At 45.8% G+C, this 20208-nt stretch overlaps 1 protein-coding gene and 1 long non-coding RNA gene across 3 annotated transcripts in view; one reads left to right on the top strand and one right to left on the bottom strand.

Annotated features, from left to right (window-relative positions):
• ak5 (adenylate kinase 5) overlaps window positions 1-20208 on the top strand; it is a 61905-nt gene that overhangs the window by 14642 nt on the left and 27055 nt on the right. For both annotated transcript variants that reach the window (XM_018734799.2, XM_018734800.2), the window contains exon 8: window positions 17794-17884. In XM_018734799.2, coding sequence (XP_018590315.1) covers window positions 17794-17884 — 91 coding nt within the window. The remainder of the gene's footprint in view (window positions 1-17793; window positions 17885-20208) is intronic.
• Window positions 6170-19203, bottom strand: LOC108923815 (uncharacterized). Its single transcript, XR_001965251.1, has 3 exons — window positions 19122-19203; window positions 18847-18989; window positions 6170-6328 (listed from the first exon to the last, which is right to left on the bottom strand). It is a non-coding gene; the product is annotated as an uncharacterized LOC108923815 (long non-coding RNA).

Below are 20208 nucleotides of genomic sequence, written 5' to 3'. Positions count from 1 at the left end.
TTAGGCATTTTTGTTGAAAACCTTTACCAAGCGCAGCTGCACAAGTCATATACTGGAACTTAAATAAGTCTAAGGGAATAAACCTGCTGTTATGGGCAAGTGTACCGTCTTTCCTTTAAAATGATAGTACTCAACAAAAGTAGTGTGTTCAATATTCTTTTACAGGGCAAACCTTCATTCAGGACAAATGTGTTATTTTTCTCCAGAGGGAGGCTGTTCATGTTTTTCAGGTGGCCAGGAAACCTCAGAATATAGGGCTGCCAGGGACGTACTCAAAGATAGCTGTACAGACCTTAGATGTGTCCAGTCAGACGCTCTTATCTGAACTGAGCCTCACTGGCACCATAGACGTGGAAGCAGATCTCACTACTGCCCACAGCCAGCCCACATGTTCAGCTGTTCGTTCCTCCAAGCCCAGAGTGCAGAACATTTATCAGCTTCCCCCTCATGTTGGGAGGTGGGCTGCTCTGCAGATGGAATATTTTTCCCTGTTTCTAACTGTGGATTTTATGAGGTTTTGCCCATGTAAATTCCAGTGGTTTAGGACATCCAAGAGAGCAGTAAATGGAAAATTCAAGATTGAAAATAGTTTCTTCAGATGACTTGAGTAAATCAGTTGTGCGCATGATTGTGGTGGTGCTCTCACAAATCATAAAAAAAAAATCACTTTAGATTGTTTCCAGAAGTCATTACTTTCAATTTGCTGGGCTTAGACTCATATTTACATTCATATAGACCATGACAAAACGAGATTTGCGTTCATGGGATTTAAATTTGAAGGTGTCTGGTCCGAAACCTAAACTGTTACAATCACCAACTCTATTTATAATGCATAAAATGCCATCTACAGCATCAGTATACAAGATGGTATCAATATAGTTTGCAAAAGTAAATCTCCTGGAGTAGAATCCTTCTTTATTTATTGGATTCTCACCAAATTTGAAGCCTTTCTTTACTTATAGTACCATTAAATGTAAACTTTCTCCACTGAAAGCAAGAATTGCTTCTGTTCTCTGAAAAATATACTTGAGGAGACTAGTCCTTCCTTTTTAACAACGTTGATCCAGAGCAGTCCAAGCCGTCTCACGAACCTTTCATAAGCCAAGGTGCTCAAGCGTGACAAGTGACACGGATGAGGAATAAATGAGGCGACGACCAGACTGGTAAACAAGGGAACGCAGTAGACGGTCACAAGAACGTCGACAGAACACCATTGATGGGAGAGGTAATCGTTTGAAAAGGCAGCCGCTGGAGTGTAGCCCTAAAGACTCAGAGTACAGGGATTCCCCGTAATGGACCTAATTTGTTTTTTGTGAATCACCCCAGTAGATGGAAGGCTATTATTTGGAGTCAAATTATCATCATTTCTTATTGAACACAAATAATGCAGTCATGAACCTGCAAAGGCACACCTAGCCCTATTATGAAATTTTACTTACCACATTAAGGAATACCACCTGGGAAACACAGTTCTACTAAGATTTGAATCTGTGGTTAAATGAGTCACATTTAATCCGCTCTGCACTGTAGTACTCAGTGGAGGTATAGCCAAACAGTGGAGACACATTCCCTTCTCGTTTCCCTATGTACAGTACTGTGCAAATGTTTTAGGCACTTGGTTGAGGAAAAAAGCTGTAACGTGAGAATGCTTCCAAAAATAATGCTCTTAATTAATAAACTTCCTACAAAGATTAGTAACCATCCATCGTCAACAACAGCTTGTCCCAAGCGGGGTTGGGGCGGGCTTGGCCGGGTCCCGCTCTCTGGTGGGTCTGAGGTTCGAGTCCTGCTTGGGGTGCCTTACGATGGACTGGCGTCCCGCCCTAGGTGCGTCCCCTCCCCCTCCAGCCTTGTGCCCTGTGTTACCGGGTTAGGCTCCGGTTCGCTGCGAAGTGGTTTCAGACTGTGTGTGTACTTTCTTTCTTTAATGACATACAAAACCCTTACTGTAATACTGTAATTTTTTGCAAAAGAAATGCTTGTAAAACTAGAATATGCTCTTTCCCATTGACACTAATGCAGAAGACATTAAATAACCCTCTAAAACAAATATTTTCGTGAAACATCTAAGTGCCTAAGACTTTTGCGCAGTATGTTATCATATTTGTGACAATTATGATGGATTATGCACTTATTTCCATTTTAAAACAATGCAGCTAAAGTATAATACATTCTTTGCCCGTGTAAACAGGAAAAATACAGCTACATGCCTCTTTTTATCAAATTTTCATTATGTGGGACCCTATTCTGTGGGGTGACAATACATTGTACTGCATAATGACAATAAGGTGGTTGAAGAATCTGTGTTATTTTTCAAATACACTCTCCACAACCGCACTAAATTCAGTCCCAAGCAATTTACAGTCGTTTATCCGTTTATGCTGCTGAGTAGTTTTACTGGAGTAATTTAGGGTAAATACTTTGTTAAAGGTCATTAGAGGTCAAGGGGGTTTCACATCTGCAACCTTTACGTCTAAAAGTAACAGATCTAACCACTGTGCTACCAGCTGCCCCAGTAGGTACAGTATCTCTATGAACTGGTTCATGAGGTTCTTAAATTGTTACTGTCAGTTTCTGTTCCACACCGACACTCATTTACAGAAATGTATTTTTCTTTTTGGGTATGCATTATACCACTCATTTAAGCAATTCCCATTCACTCAAATTTTATCGTAGTTATACAGTTGGTTTTAAGTGCTAAATTATTTTGAAAGTTAGTTTTGCCTTATGAGACTTATGAGGTTGCTATAAATTTTGGACGTATCGGTGTGTACACAGGTGTTTCTGGTTTTCGTGTAAATAATAAGCTGTGCCTTTAGAAACTGTTATCAGTGTGCCCGTATGCATTTAAAATATACATTTAAAACAACCATGTCTTAAGCCATCTAGCAGATGTTGACTGCATGGTGCCCATACAGTCTGCCTACAAAGAAGTGGAAATCAATAATTCATACGTGATTTTTGCCCAGAGGAAAATATTGTTTTGCGCCTTTGCAGCCCCTGTAAATGAATGGCTTAGACAAAGCATGTTTTTGGCCTTCTGGGCTTCAGCCATCCCTCCTGTCACCACAAAAAAGCAGTGCTGTGAACAAGGACACTTTGGGAACTTTCCACATCAACTGACAGAATGACCTTTGAGGTTTGCGTTTAGGAAGAGCTCTAAAGCGGGGAGTCAGTCATTGTTACAATTTACTGTTTAGCTTGCCATTAAACAATTTCACCACTTATGTTTATTTATTTTGTATGCGTTTTTCATTTTTCACCTATTCAGTTCATTTTGAGGGTATGGAATTTATACATCTTCTGCTAATTTCAACCGACCTGGTAATACCTTGATTAATACAATACTTACAAGCCATCAAACCCATCTCCTGCATTCAGCATCGCTTAAAATGGTCCAACAATGATCCAATGGTTGCGTAAACTGTTAAAGTGCAAGGACACATTTTCTCTAGGCTGCCGCATCTCCTGTGAAGAAGTATCTTATACAGTTGCTGTAATACAGTCGACATCAGATCTGAGATGCTTTGAGTAACTGGGGACCACAGGATAAGAACATACATCTATTTGATGTCTAGAGCTGCTGGAATTCAGCAGTGTTGCATGAAAATAGCTTTTGACTAAGTTGTTGATTAAAAGTCTTGAGAAATGCATTTTCCCAGACTCCCCTGACTTCTTTTCAAAGATTTCTGTTGAATAATGTCAACTGACACATTGCTAAAAGTTCATATGATGAAGTATTAAATATATGATATGAGGCATATGTTGTTGGGGTTTTTCCAATATTTCTCCATTGTTTGCTTTCTTCTTTTTTTGGATGTAGCATTGTGTCAGAGTTTAATGCTGCATATTGGAATAGGAACCCCCACGAGTGGCTGAATCAGTAAAAATGCATGGCATCCTGTCCAGAGTGTACCCTGCCTCATCCTGTATACTTGAAGGATAGGCTCCAGACCTCTGCAGTCCTGCAACAGGCAAGTCATTATTTATAATAAATGATGATGGATGGATGGATGGAAGGCAGGCAAGCAACAGAATTATGGGACCTACCTCCTTAAAACACAAATCACAGAAAGAGGGCTGGCAGTGCTCTCTCATCTCTTTTTTCCTTTAGACCGGCTAGCTCATATATTGGTTTTAAATTTCCACTTAACTAGATGCTTCATTATCTTGGACAATTGGCACCGTGGTGTGTAAGATCTGATTCAGCCCACTTCTCTGATAAGGTTCTGATTCCTGCCACTTCACAGCACCTTAAGCTCCTGTTGCAAGTCGCCAGTCTGTAACGGGTGACATATGAAGGGTTGAATGAAGTAGCCTTCCTCTTGTAACTGAAGTGCAGCCCGTGCTCCGTAGCCCTAAACCACATGTTTCCTCTTGCAAATCACTTCTTCTGAACGCTGGAATGCTCTAAAAGTAATAAAATGATTTTTTTTTGGTCATTTTTTTTTTTTGCATTATATTCGTTTCCCTTCAGCCATTGTTTTTCTCATCTGAGCTTCGGGGAGGCAGGGGGCTGAAAGTATTGTTATGAGTGGACAGAAGCGCAGTGAATGATTTGAGTGGGTTCTGCATTCCTAAGACACCCCTTTCTGACTTCATTACTGAGCACTGATGCATGGGATCGAGAATGACTCCTCTGTCCAATCCATCTCAGCCTATGGCTCTTAAATCTTCTCACAGCGCTGTACATAAATACAAGCGTTTATCTCGTCGATGGACTCAGTTGTCAGGCTTTGCAGTTCTTTTCCTTATAAAAACGTGTCACACGCTGGCTGTAAATAAACTGCTGTCCAAGGGACCTTCCGCAACTAGTTCTGGATTAATGATCTGCAATCCATTAATGGCGTACAGTTATTACACCGGAGGGGGCACGGTGGCGCAGCGGATTTGGCCAGGTCCCGCTCTTTGGAGGGGCTGGGGTTCGAGTCCTGCTTGGGCTCCCAGTTCGCCGAGACCCTGCTCGGGACAAGCGGTTTCAGCCAGTGTGTGTGTGTGTGTGTGTGTGTGTGTTATTGTAGTGGAATAACTGTCAAATTCGCATGTTGGAAGCTAGAGAAAAGTGTTCTTCAATAGATTCCGTGCAATATGAAACACGCTGTACATTTTTTTTACTTATTTATTTACTGGGCGGTATTTGTCCATCGCTGCCCATGTAGTTGTTTGTTCATGCATTCCAAACTGTTGCCGTATGCACTGTGTTTTGCTCAGTTTGTTTCTCCTCTGCCAAATGACAGAAAGCAGAGTTATTTAAAGTAGGTGGGAAGGATCGCAGACTGACTGCTTAATTGCATAACGAAAAGTCCTGCACCAGCTCGCCTCGCAGTCATTATGCTCATCGCTGGATTGTACCCGCGGAAAAAAACGGCTTCGGATAAACTATGAAGCGAAGGCTTTTCTTTCTCAACACAAAAGAACCTCGTTCGCAGAGGAGCGCCCACTCCGGGCTTTAGTAAATTGCATTTTATGGTAGTTTCCATGGGGCCTGCAGTAAGGAACATATTGGAATTGACAGACAAGCGCATACTTTATATTGCTGTGGTTTCCCCTGTTGCTCTCCATCTGGAAAACCACGGTGAGCGCAGCAGCATCAGGACCGAGTCGTTAGATGGAAGCGAATATTTCGAGCATCGCTGACAGAAAGTCATGTCATCAGGAAGACGCTCGTGACACACGTCGTCGTTGTCGTCATCGTTACAGTTCTGAGCCGGAAGGAAAATATGGGGCTCTGCATCTGTAATCGCAGGTACGAAGCCTCGATGGACGACTTTTCCTTGTACTCACCTGCTTTTAAAGTTCAGCCCCTGCCTAGTACCTCCCCCACTGAGGGCTGCGAGGATGGATCATGATCATTTGTGTAATAGACCACATGCTTGGCCTTTTCATTTATAAAACGAGGATCCTTGAAGGTGCTGTACGACCGCAAGCGCGTAGATGCTTTTCTGACCGCAATCCAGAAACCTCTGAAATGAACCGCTTTTCTGAACCATTTTTGTACAGCTTATACTGTACCGTGGAATGACCGCCGGCTTCATGAAGGCACACCGGAGCAACAAAATTACACGTTAGCGTGTATTTAAAGGCACGTGAAGGCGTTTTTAATCATGCGAACCGTGCAGCTGTCTGACAGTACACACATATTACATACATGTGGTAATTTCGCCGGGCGCCGAAAAGGCCATTGACGGGTAAAATTACTTACCTGTGCTTTTCCGGATGTGTCGGTCACAGCTGTCAGCTTGAATGAAGGCCGCTTGTAAAAAGCGGGACTTACCGAACTTTCAGATGAATTACACGGGGAAAAGGGGTTGGGCGGGTCGGCGCGAGCCTAGGGAGAACGACAGACAGGAAAGCTTGATTCTAGGTGCAGAACAAATATCAAGCGCAGTGCATGGCTCTCTTTAAAAAAAAAAAAATTGATGTGACACTTTTTGGTAAGTGGATATAAATAATATATGCACATTTCATGCAGCCAGGCAACAATCATTCGTCATTCAACATTTGCTTTTCAAAGAACAGCTTTAAGGTAACGGGTGGCGTAGAGGTTCGAATTCCTGCTCTGTCGTAGCCCTGAGCCAGGGACTTACCTTGAGATCCTCCAGTCAAAGTTACCCATTATAAATGGGTAAATACTGTGTGTATATATATATATATATATATATATATATGTCTATGTACAGTACTATGAAAAGCTTAGTAACCATCCATCGTCAACAACCACTTAGTGTGGTGGGTTTGGCCGGGTCCCGCTTTCTGGTGGGTCTGGGGTTCGAGTCCCGCTTGGGGTGCCTTGCGATGGACTGGCATCCCATCCTGGGTGTGTTCTCTCCCCCTCAAGCCTTGTGCCCTGTGTTGCCGGGTTAGGCTCCGGTTCGCTGCGACCCCCCTTGGGATAAGTAGTTTCAGACTGTGTGTGTGTGTGTGTGTGTGTGTGTGTGTGTGTACTTTCTCTCTTTAACGACATACAAAACCCTTACTGTAATATGTAACTTTTTACAAAAGAAAGGCTTGGGAATCTAGAATATGCTCTTTCCCATTGACACTAATGCAGAAGATAATAAATAATTGTCTAAAACAAATATTTTCATGAAACAGCTAAGTGCCTAAGACTTTTGTACAGTACAGTTTGTATATACAGTATACTGTATATACACACACACATACACACAATATTTTATATAACAGTAAGTAAAGAAGTACTCTGTGAAATGGGCTTATCTTCTTTAAAGGTCTTCAAGGCAGACTTCACAATGCTTTGCTCAAGATCCACCCACGCTATGAACAACACTATCATGACTGTTGACATGCTTTGAATGTCACAGATAGCTGTGCTAAGGTATTTGAACCCCAGCTTCTTCAGCTAAAGGCAGTGATATCTCTAATTTGGGCCTCTTCTCCTCTGTGAACCATCTATGCTCCATCTCATCTTGATTCGGAAAAAAAAAGAGACCAAAGCTTATATTCACTAATTCACTAATGCAAACACTTTTTTTAATATTAGATTTAATTTAAAAAGTTGTCCAGCTTTTCAGACTGCGGGCTCATATCTTATCATTTTAGACTGACACCCTTGGTCGATATAGCTGACTGTGGTTGATTGGAAAGGAGGAACAGATTCCTGGATTGATTTCCATGGAGATGGCGATGATGCGCGTGCCCTGGATTATTCTCAGGAAAATGATCACGGTGTATTAGAAGAGGTATGCAGTGATTTTTTTTCAGCTTAAAAAGTGAGCAAGAAAAAAAGAGGTTATTTTTAAATTCGTATGAAAATTCAGCATTCGTGCTCTACGGAAGAGGAGGCCTTGTACCAATTCAAGATTTTCACCTGGTGAAGGACTCACCTGTCATGATGGCCAAAAGAGTTAAAAGGAAACTCACTACGTATTACGATTTTTTTTCTATATTTTCTGTCGTGTTTTCATTTCCTGGTTAGAATAAGTAAAATATTGTTTTTTTAGAAAAAGCAGCTGTTTGACTGATGGAAACCTGCTTTTAATTAACTTGAACTTTTGGAAGGAGAGCTCGCAGCTCCAGTGCTGCCAACCCTTCGTGCTGGATTTGTGTTTGCTAGGCAGCACACTTGTCACTTTTGGTTTAATACAGCCTGTGCTCTTTGATCCAGACATTTTTGCTCCTCGCTTAGACCTCCAGGGCAGGCCATGGCTACGTAGGCGTCTTATCATTTCACATGAAGGAGTGGAGCTCCAGTGTGATGAGACTGTCCACTTTGTGTCTACCGATACCTGTTGTGCGAGAGCCCATTTCTGCCCCGTCACTATTTAATACACAGTTAAATTATGTTAAATGCATCAGATCTAAGAAAGATGAGATAGAATAGCAAGCCTCATTATTATTATTGGCCTCGTTATTTCCCGGCCCCGGCAAGACTCCGATGAGCACTTTTCAGACCCCCAGTCCGCACTCTTAAGCAATACATTAAGTGCTGCTGTGCATTCTCCCGTCATCGGTAGAGGTGGCACAAAAGATTGGTGCCTCGCAGCTCCTCGGCTGTGGGTTCGAATCCAATCTCTTTGGGGTTTGCGTGTTCTCCCCATGGTTATGTGATTTTCCTCTGGGTGCTCTGGTTTCTTCCCACAGTCCAAAGACATGTGTTTCGGGAAGACTTGTGATTCTAAATTGCCCTGAGTGTGTGATTGTCCTGCGGTGGACTGAGATGCAGTGTAGAGCGCACCCTGTTTTTCTGGAATAGGCTCCAGTCTACCGTTACCCTGAGTTGGGAAAGCTGTGATAACACACACACACACACACATTTTCAGAACCGCTTGGCCCATACGAGGTCACAGGGAACCGGAGCCTACCCAGTAACACAGGGCGCAAGGCCGGAGGGGGAGGGGACGCACCCAGGACGGGACGCCAGTCCGTCGCAAGGCACCCCAAGGGTCACTCGAACCCCAGACCCACCGGAAAGCAGAACCGTGGTCCAACCCACTGCGCCACCGCACTCCCTGCTGTGATAACAAATGAATGAAATTATATACAGAGGTAAACAAATGTCTTAATCATTTTGCAGGAATGTCTTTGGCAAAATTTTTTGCCCCCCCGAGCGCCACGTTTAGTGGTGTCCTCTCTGTCCTTCTCCTCGTCAGTCAGTTAGGTGCTCAGTCATAGGTTGCCTCTCTTTGCCTTTCAAGATTGTCTACAAGGTGATGGTGCCACCAGACCCCTCCATGCCAAACCTGTATAAATTTTGGCTGGCACGTGAGCGCACCGTCCAGCACTGACATCGTCTTCTCAAGCAAAGGACAAATCATACAGCGTCTTTTTATTTCTGACCTTTGTTAAGGGTGTTTCTGTTCCAACCCCTGGCGTGTTGTTTTTGTCTGAATACAGGTATGTTTAACACACACTAATGAATTTACGGTGGATTTGATTCCCACTGTCAGCAAGTTTCCACTCATTTAAATGAACGGCATCAACCTTGTTAGTCCTGAAGCTGCTGCTTACAATAGTCCTTGTGATTCAAACATTGTCCTAGCAACAAAACACAAATATTAAATTCATAACTGGCTTCAGAATGAGTGAAATGATAACAGGTGAGCTCATCTGGCCGTATGGAAGCGGTCGACGGAGTTCCACCACGTGTTCATCGCTGCACCCTCAGTTGCGGCCTCGGGTCGCCACGGTAACAGTGCAAGTGCCATAAATGGGTTTAGCGTGTTTCAGTCACAAACTGTACTGGCGTTGTACACAGGCTGCCAAGCAGAAGCCACTGCTGGTCCATTAGAGGGGCCTGTCGGGGGGGGGGGTGACTGGCTTCAGCATCGGTCTCTTCAATAATGAGCAGGGCTGCCGGCTGACTCCAGCAGCGAAGCCCCCATGGGCCGTGCAGAACTAGTGCCTGCTGGGATATTAGTTTGTTTATTTGCTCCAGTTTCTCTGTTGCGTGGCGAAGGAGGGTTTGTAATATTCCTTACAATAGTTGGTACATAGGGGGTGCAGTGGCGCAGTGGGTTGGACCGGGTCCTGCTTTCCGGTGGGCCTGGGGTTCGAGTCCCGCTTGGGGTGCCTTATGGCGGACTGGCGTCCCGTCCTGGGTGTGTCCCCTCCACCTCCGGCCCTACGCCCTGTGTTGCCGGGTTAGGCTCTGGTTCCCCGCGACCCCGTATGGGACGAGCGGTTCCGAAAGTGTGTGTGTGTGGTTGGTACACACTCTTATTTAAATGTGATTAACCTCAAATTATCCTGGCACACCGTAAGGGTCACATACTCCAGCCTTAATGTCACATAGAAATTATTAAACGTGCCGAAATGATGTAAATCCTGTATTTATAAAGTCAAAGAGCTCCGGTCCGGTTCGTTTTCGAAGGTTCCCAGCATGCTGGGGTACAGCTCGCCTCCTTAACTTGTGACACGGGCGTCGCAGTTAATTGATCGGCCCGATTGATGATCCAAAAACTGCTGCGACTGTGTATGTTTGCACTGCGCTCGCACGGCTGAGGGGGCGCAGCCATCGTGCGCCAACAAGCGCTCGGCCTTTCCTCCTCCAAGGATTGTGTTTATGGGGTCCCGGGAGAACAAGCGTGTCGAGCAAAAATGGAGAACGTGGTGCCATTACCACGCCGCGCACAGCCCCCCACCTGCTCGCCGTGGCTTGTAGAGGAGGGCAGCAAGGGCAGCAATAGCAGCCTGCTCCCCTGAGCCAGCTGTAGTTAGTTTGCGAAGTGCCGGCAGCGTTCAGGGCGACGGTCACACGCTGGCGGGGACTAAACCCCCCTCCCTCGTACCGTGGACTTCAAAGAAAGGCTTCTAATGCCTGCCCACGTGTGCCATTTGTGTGAAACCAAACCTCCAAGTGGCTGGTCATCGTGCAGTCAAAGAGAGAACGTTTAGAGGCCACCTGGGAAGTTAACCGCAAAGCCTCCGACCTGTCGAATCAGAGCACCTGACTCTATTCGCCGATGGCGATCAGGAACGAGGAAACGCTCCGCTAATGAAGAGTTACCTCTGCTTCTGACACGACGGTGCGGAATTAATGTTGGTGCCGCTTGTGAAAGGGGAGGCGGGGGCAAGGTGGGGGCGCGATCATTAAAAGAGGATTACACGCTACAATTATAGCATTGAGCGCGACCACATTAAACTCACAAAGATGATTAGCTCACTTGGAAGCGAAGAAATGCTACCAGCGCTGGATGACTGGCAGCGGAGAAAATGTGAAACGGCAAGTTCGGAGGCAAGTGGCAGATAAGGTTAGGAATTACGAAAAGCTCATCGGCGTGTGGCTGCGCTCGATGTGTTCTTAAAACACACAAATGGCACGGCGCAGCCGCGAGAGCGTCGTACCGGCGCGCATTCCACAGCGTCAAAAGAATGGAAGCTAAGCCGCTAAAGCCGTATCCTAATAAATCACGCATAATTAATGATGGTCTTTGCCTCAGTTTCTAGGCCGGCTTTTAATTCACAATGAGTCCATTTTCATTTAAGATAGCAACCTGTGAGAATATTTGTTCTGCATGATATTAAAAAGCTTTTAATGTGTAAACCGTTGCATAGAGGCCTATTATAACCCTATACTATATTGCTAATAGATATACCACTTTAAATATTTATACAAGCATCTAGAAATGTTGACATGTTGCCTTATTGTGCAAAGTGTAACTAACACCTTGGGAGTTCGTTAAAACATTTTCATTGTGTTTCAAGGAAGCGTTCTTCAAATTAATAAGCAGTTGAGTTTTTTGTTAGCGCTACTTGTTCTGAAAACTGAGCTTCCAAGTCCTTAACTGTTGGTTAGGTCTAAATTAATCTCTGAGTATTAGACGACCCCAAAAATCCAGTAAAGCTTTCTGTGAATTTGCTCTGTATTCTGTTTCAGTCCCTTGTTGTACCATTTATCTTTCATTTATTTATTATTTATTTTTTTTTTATTTTTTACAGCCTATTTTGGATGAGTTGAGGTCATTCAAAGACTTGGTTCAACTGGATCATGCTTGCTGGGGTTGGTCCCTGTATTCAGTCATTCTACAGAACTACTCATGATGGATCCCTAAATGTCGCTGGTTCAGATTTTTGCCCCTGCTGTAGCCTACTTGGTTATTACCATTGACACGGTAAGAAAAACTTCAAAATTTGGATAATCATTGTAAAGTTTTTTTTTTATTGTAATTTCCCTTGGAAAGGGGGATTGGGTGAAGAATGAGGAATGAGGCAGTTGCTTCATATGTGATTTTGTGTGTTGGAACTTATCATATTGAAAACCCTTTACTGAAGGATGGGAGCACTGGCATTTTGTTGTTAAGTGAAGGAAGGAAACCCACACCCTGTACATCTTTTCTGGGGTGGGAGCTCAGATGGATTCTAAATATATAGGCAAGAATTCCTCTCGAAGTCAGTACAGCAATCATCGGATGGTACCGAGTCAAATGTAGGGCATCATTTTCTCAAAGTTTCTTTCGGAGTCTCCCCAAGAGAATTTATGCAAAATCATGTAACGAAGAGCCTAGAGAGCCACAGCTGTCAGACAAACTTGAGGGTAGTCAACCTCTCAAACGGGCGTAGCAGTTCTGCCTTTCAGACGTAAGCTTAGTTTCACATTGCTGAGAAATGCGAGACGTGCAGCATGTAAAGTCCAAGAGTCCTTTGAGATGCGGATCGATTGCTTCATTACGCCTGTTCGTTCATTCGTCCAGTCCGTCAATTCGTCAAAGTGGATTTCCCAAAGAGAACACGTGCGTCATACTTGACGCGACTCGTTATTTCAGGATAGATTCAGAGCAACATCCACAAGTAACAACGGCGAGGTACGGTGTCTGTGACGAAAATGCAGAGCAGCGCGAGACGGCGGAGGCCATAAATTGGCATTATTTACATTCTACAAAGGAGTGTTAAAGAATTACCGGAGCGGGATGTTTTTTTCACTCTATGACTTCCTTTATAGATAGAAAAGGTAGGCTCATTTTTAGCTATCATCCTTTTTCGCGTGATGGGGCGACACGTAGAGTCTTTCCATCGTGCTTTGAAACGGACGTTCCGAAAGGGTAGCCCGCGGCGAGCCGGCTCGTGACTCACCCGTCACGAGCGGTTTTCAGCACGGTCGCGGCACGCTGACGACGGAAGTCCGAAAGACACGTTTACGGACCTTGGAGTTGCAAATGATGTCACGGCGGTAGCAACGCTCCTTAATTTGCAGACAAGGCCAAGGGGAAAGGACAACCGTCATGTTCTGGAGGGGCTTTTAAAAGCCTGCTGCGCCGCAGAAGTGCCGGCCTGCGATTAAAGCGACACCTTCGGCTTCCGGCGCGGACTTTGAGGAAGATGTGTCGAAGAAGGTCGAAACACAGCTGCGAGCCTGCATCTCTGGCGTGTACCGGAAGGTGCATTTGCAAGGAGAGGAGAAAAACGGCTCTTTTCACAGAGGCAAATAATGGGCTTAGTTAAAATGTCAGAACGGAACATTCCGGAAGAAACAGGAAATATTCCTTACTTTTTTCCGTTACTGATAATAATTTATTGTCGTCTGACTTAAAAATTATTTTTTTGTGATGCTGTTCTTTCGAAAATTAATTATAAGCCTCTGCCGATCATAGAACGGACAAGGGACAAAAGAAATTTAAAAATAATATTGCTTTCAAATAATTAACTCAGACCCCTTCATTGCCAATACATGGCATACTGGAATCGGTTGTGGTTCAGTGGCAAACATGGAACACAAATTAACAATAAACAGGACAGTGAAGGACCAGACAATAACAATATTCAAAACACTTATCATGTGCAAATAATAAATAATTGGGGATTTAGATGCCAATTATGGCCTTGTGTACTTATCTTTCTTGGCGCAGGTGTACCTGTAAACATTTACACACTTATAAGGTAAGATACTTTGTCATTGTAATCGTATGCAAGCGCACACACACACACACACGCACACACACACATACAGAGCCTGAAACCGTTTGTCCCAAGCGGGGTTGTGGCGAACCAGAGCCTAACCTGGCAACACAGGCTGTAAGGCTGGAGGGGGGAGGAGACACAGCCGTGAAAGGCACCCCGAGCGGGACTCGAACCCCAGACCTACCAGAGATCAGGATCCAGCCAAGCTCATTCTATGCAATACAATGAAATTATGTGTGGCAACCCTCCAAACAACAACAGCAGAAAGAAAACTTAAGATAGATGGATGAATGAATGAATGAATGAAAATTAGATTGAAACAGTCAAGTCCTCAGTTCTTAGCAGCCTTGGTGGGGAGGTTGTGGGGAAGTAATGGAGGCGGCTGCTGGATTTTGCAATCAGTTCTCTGGTTGGGCAGGGAGGGTATGATGGGGGCTACAGGTCTGGGAAAGAAGCTGTTCCCCAGTCTTGGAGGAACCTCCTATCCCCTTTCATGGATGTGTCATGACTGGCTGTGCGCAGAGTCTAGTATTATTTGCCACATACTGTATTTCAAATGTTATTTAACAGCTTCTTCCAAGAAGCTAATGGCCAATTAGCATAGTTAGTGGAGCAGTGGAATTCAAACACTTGGTCTTGTGACAAAAAACTCTTTCAGCTCACGGAGGGACCCTCTGTTGTACCCTTTATACTTCATTGGTTTTGTTAGAAATTACTATGATTAAACTGTAAGTGTCTTACCTTGGAAAGGAAGTCTTAAAAATAACAGTACATTTGTCTTCATAAGTATATTAAATCTGTTGACTGGAGCATGACAGCAAATAAACAATTTAATAAGGCTGATTTTTGTGCCACTGCGCAGAGACAATGCTCTTCAAAGTCCCGTCAGTCATCCCGACCGAACGTAATGCCCGGTCAGCAGTCAAAGGCCCCAGACACACATAGTTACACCAACTGCATCCATACAGCTAGAGCTGCATTATTCAGCTGTTGTTGGTCAGGCTCCATCTGTTGGGCTCAGTACGAGCTTCTAGGCCAAAATTCAGATAAATACATATTCAAGAATTAGTGGCTGGCAGCGCTAATGGAATAGATGGTGGGCTCCGACTGGTTTACCCACTGATGGAACGCTTCGTTGTGTGTTCTAATTGGATGGGTCTATATTCTGGCTCGACGGCAGTCACCAGCATCATCGGGCAACGTTCCAGCAGCGGTACTGAGCTTCGCGGGTGATTTTGTCTCGGTAAACGCCAGCTCTGGACACCAGCGTTTTTACCAAGACGAGTATAAATCAAAACCCCAGTGTCCTTGTTACCGTGCTGGAAGCACAGAGGCTGTTGGATTAAATAAGGGACACCGAAGTATAGTGGAGGGTGCAGGATTGACTAACCATAGTGACAAAAACAAATTCAATCAATCAATTAATGGAGGAACCATGAAACAGTACTCATATGGTAGGAAATTTTGTCCCAAGCTGCCATGCAAGTGAATAAAAAAGAGAAATCTCATTTTGGAAAAGTAGGGGACGGATGGAAATTATCGCTTGACTTCAAAAAGATTGCTGGCAAATGCCACCCCAGGACAACAATACACACACACACTTTCTGAACCGCTTGTCCCATACGGGGTCGCGGGGAACCGGAGCCTACCTGGCAACTCAGGGCATAAGGCTGGATGGGGAGGGGACGCACCCAGGACAGGACGCCGGTCTGTCGCAAGGCACCCCAAGTGGGACTCGAACCCCAGACCCACCGGAGAGCAGGACCCGGTCCAACCCACTGCACCACCGCACCCCCCTGACAACAATACAAAGTTTTTAATACATACAGGTGACCCTCCCACATTATCACACCCTGATTTACCCACCCGCTTACCTCTTCACACCCTCACCTGTGCAGGATGACAGCGCACTAGCACCTTCTGCTTCCTGACATCTTGCATCTAACTCCCTGCACCTCCACGCAGCTCCTACCTGTCAGCGTTCCAGCCTTAACTTTTGCCATCTGAGAACAAGTGACAAGTAAACCCGTTCCAAAGGACAGAGCGACAGCACTTTCCGCCTGATCCGACACACTCCAAACAGCACCGGGCCACACTGCTGGAAAGCTCGAAGCTACCTGTCGGAGGAGCCCGTGGTGACACAGATGGCAGAGATGTGGGAGAAGTGTGCTGGGGTGGGCAAGGTTATAGAGACGAGGTTGTACGCGGGAGGAGATGGAAAGCATCCGTTCCTTTAAATGACGAGCTTTCTGTCCCACCGTGTGCACCGCATGTGGGCAGACAAGAGAAGCGCTGAAAGACCAGCCAGAGTAAAACACCCACGAGTCTTGCACTTCATGGAAAACAGAATGCATTAAGAAGGATATATTAAATGGGTAAAAAAAAAAAAAAAAACACAAATGCACTGCATCAGCCAAGAGCACAAAATTCTGGTAGAAAAGGCTGCCTTGATTTTTTTTTTTTTTTTTTTTCCTTTAACTGACCCATGTAGTCGTTGATGGTTGTTTGGTAAGAGCTTCCAGCAGCTCTCTTTCTCCTTTTGGACGAGGGTGTTTCGAACTGCAGTTTCCGTCTTTAGAAAGAGCTGCGATCAAACTGACGCGGCCTTTCGAGGCAGCCCCGCGCGAGCAGGAGGGGGTTGCTGCCGCGCCGTCCGTTGTGGAATTGCCTCAAAACGTTTGATAATTTTCAGGAGAGCGAGCCGCCCTAATTAACACCGCGAGGGACCCGCCGGGCGCATTCGCTCACGCCACAACAGGAGGTTGCGTGTGGGACTCGCAGATAGGAGAGGCCCGCTGGAGGACGACCCGTCGTCCGTTCGGAACAAAATGTGCGGTGGCATCTTTAATGGGACGTGTGCAGCAGCAGATACGTGTTGGTTCACATCCAGCCCGAGTTGTGGGTTTGTTTCTAGTAAGAAGTTAGACCACCACTGCCATTCCTTCTGAGGTGACCGCCACCGGTATCATCTCTGTACACTCTCTAGTGTACGACCGACTGTGCATTGGTGCTCTTGCATCTGTCGTCATGGAAACCAGGTGGGTGTGGTTCCCGTACTTGTGCCGCTCCTGCTACCCTGTGAGGGTCTCCTGCGACACGCCCGCAACTCTGCGCAATGCACTGCAAAGGCATTCCGGGGCGAGCCGAGACGGCAGCGGTCAGGGGCCGCCTGAACGGAGGCACGGACATCAGCCGATCTGACAGCCAGGGTGCCTGACGCGTCTGACTGCGTGAGGGGACTGAGCGGGGAAATCGTATCGCACCGCCAGATATGAGTCGCAGGAAATGTGTTTTGCACTGACATTTGCCTTCAGTCATGTAAATTAAGTTAATGTGTGGCATTCAGGAACACGGTGGGATTAGAATGGGCTTTATTTTTAAATATTTCATGCAAGGGTTGAAAACCCTGCTTGGATACAGAGTTCAGGAGATGGATTGATGGGTGGATGGATGGGTGGATTGGTGGGTGGGTGGATGGGTGGATGGATGGATTGGTGGGTGGATTGGTGGGTGGGTGGATGGATGGGTGGGTGGGTGGATTGGTGGGTGAATGGGTGGATGGAGTGGTAGGCTTCAAGATTTTATGGACAGTACTACGAACACTTCAGCTTCGATGCAAACACTGCTCATTGCCGTCAGTATCTTTGTTAACCTTAATTTCCGACGACTGAACGCTCCACGGTGGGATTTTATGGACTCACGTACAAACACTTAACCTTTGGCGCAAATAACAGTTGTTGAAGCCAATATCTTCGCATGACTTATTCTCGTATAACTGTGACTTCTGTAATAACTCTTGCCAGCTTCACAGCCTTGTGTTTAAAGTCAGTCCGTTGTTTCCCGAAGACTAGAGATGAGCGTGCTCTGCATAAGAATCGTTCCGGACGCGGAAACAATCACATCTATCCATTTAAAGAAATGTTTTTTTTTTCTCTACAGTTCGATGCAGACAGAGATGAAGAGGAAGTTTTCTACGACATCAGCGTAACCGTCGACAACAAACTCTTTCCGACCAAGGAGCCCATTGCCGGTAAGGTTAATTACCCGCCGTCGTGCCCCAAACGGAAGCAGAGCAGCGGTGTGACAGGAAGCAGATGCAGTGTTTCACTTTGATAAGATGCAGGAACGCTTGCGATCATCGCGTGATTCCCTACGGCAGGGAAAGACACCCCTTGCTCACCAGAGCTACCCGTATAGGCCTCGTATCACTGTCCCTGTGACTTTCCTACCAAAGTTATGGTGGTGACGTGCTGTTCCGGCAGTGTTTGCGGGGGGTGGAAAGTGTGTAAAAGGACTGTCTAATGTGCAGCTTAGCCTTGGGTTAGACCAGCAACCCTCACGCCAGCGAGGGCAGATAAAGAGAGCTGACGGCCCAAGGCAGAGGCGCACAAGGGCGCTGGATATGAATATGTGAACACCGGCCCTGGAGTCAGGCTGAGACAGGTGTGTCCTTGCTGCGGCTCGCTGTTGCAGCTCAGCCCATCAACTAAGGACACGTTTCTTGGCTTTCCTCAGAGGACGGAGCAGATTTGCGGATGATGCTGCTCGTGTATCTGATCCTCAGTTTGGACCAGTGAACAGTCTACCGTAGTTACCATAGGTGAGAAAGGACAGCCAGAGAGTCCTTAAATATTTTAATGAATACATAAATACAGTTATGGGGGGTGCGATGGCGCAGTGGGTTGGACCGGGTCCTGCTCTCCGGTGGGTCTGGGGTTCGAGTCCTGCTTGGGGTGCCTTGTGTTGGACTGGCATCCTGTCCTGGGTGTGTCCCCTCCAGCCTTACGCCCTGTGTTGCCGGGTTAGGCTCCGGCTCCCCACAACCTCGTATGGGACAAGCGGTTTCAGATGGTGTGGGTGTGTGTGTGTGTGTGTGTAATGATTTCTTGTCGTTGGTTTTCCCTTAAAGGGTCAGTGCCGTGTTGTGTTTTGCAGTACTTGTGTTTGTGTCCTGCTAAAGTTGACTTCTTCTCCATAACCGGCCACGCTTACCATTCTCATGCTCTTCTCTCTCTCACAGTTTTCCTTAATTCTGTCACTCTGTCCCTCCAAGCAATGTCACATGACATCCCAGAAGCGCTTCTGTTCTTTTCCGTTTGATATTTCATCCATGGGGTCTGGTGGCATAAGGACTTCTAAAAGGACAAGAACAAAGAGAAATACCAGAGGTAGACCGATGGATCATGGCTCAACTCTGAATGTGCCAGCAACGGGCAGGGTCTTTGAAAAACTCAGCAGGTGTATTGGGCTCGTCATAAATCACAAACCTGTTATTAGGTTCTCATTTCCAGACAGTCCAGAACATCAGTAGAATGCTTCATCAAGCTGTGGTGTGTATCCATGAGATAAGAGCCAGTAGAGGTCTTGTATCCTGCTGACACACCGACATTCGCAGTCGGTAATCCTGCCAAACAACTGCAGTTAATAGTGGCTGAATTTCTTATGACACACACACACACACACACACACACACTGGCTGAAACCGCTTGTCCCGAATGGGGTCACGGCGAACCGGAGCCTAACCCGGCAACACAGGGCGTAAGGCTGAAAGGGGAGGGGTCACACCCCGGACAGGACGCCAGTCCATCGCAAGGCACCCCAAGCGGAACTCGAACCTAAGACTGGGCAGAGAGCAGGATCCGGCCAAACCCACTGCGCCACCGCACCCCCCTGTGGGTATACAGTACTGTGCAAATGTTTTAGGCACTTGGTTGAGGAAAAAAGCTGTAACGTGAGAATGCTTCCAAAAATAATGCTCTTAATTAATAAACTTCCTACAAAGCTTAGTAACCACCCATCGTCAACAAGCGCTTGTCCCAATGGGGTCGCAGCGGGTTTGGCCTGCGCCCGCTCTCTGGTGAGTCTGGGGTTCGAGTCCTGCTTGGGGTGCTTTACGATGGACTTGCGTCTCGTCCTGGGTGTGTCCCCTCCCCCCTTTGTTGCCGGGTTAGGCTCCGCTCGGGACAAGCGCTCTCAGACAGTGTGTGTACCTTCTTTCTTTAATGACATACAAAACCCTTACTGTAATATGTAACTTTTTGGAAAAGGAATGCTTGGAAATCTAAAATATGCTCTTTCCCATAGACACTAATGCAGAAGACGTTAAATAAGCGTCTAAAACAAATATTTTCGTGAAACATCTAAGTGCCTAAGACTTTTGCACGGTACTGTACGTGCAAGTCCTTCCCCACCTTATGAATGTGATGACTTCCCAGAAATACTTTGTAAAAGCAGTTCTCATAACTCGAAGATGTAATCACCATTAGTCTCAACGGTTACGTTTTTTACGCATTCCTGAGCCCCAAAAGTGACAACAATTTATGCTAAAATATCACCGAATCCCATTAAAATGGA

This window comes from Scleropages formosus, chromosome 3 (genome assembly GCF_900964775.1).
Source record: "Scleropages formosus chromosome 3, fSclFor1.1, whole genome shotgun sequence".
In the NCBI taxonomy this organism is placed as follows: domain Eukaryota; kingdom Metazoa; phylum Chordata; class Actinopteri; order Osteoglossiformes; family Osteoglossidae; genus Scleropages; species Scleropages formosus.
This window is presented reverse-complemented; position numbering and strand designations above follow the sequence as displayed.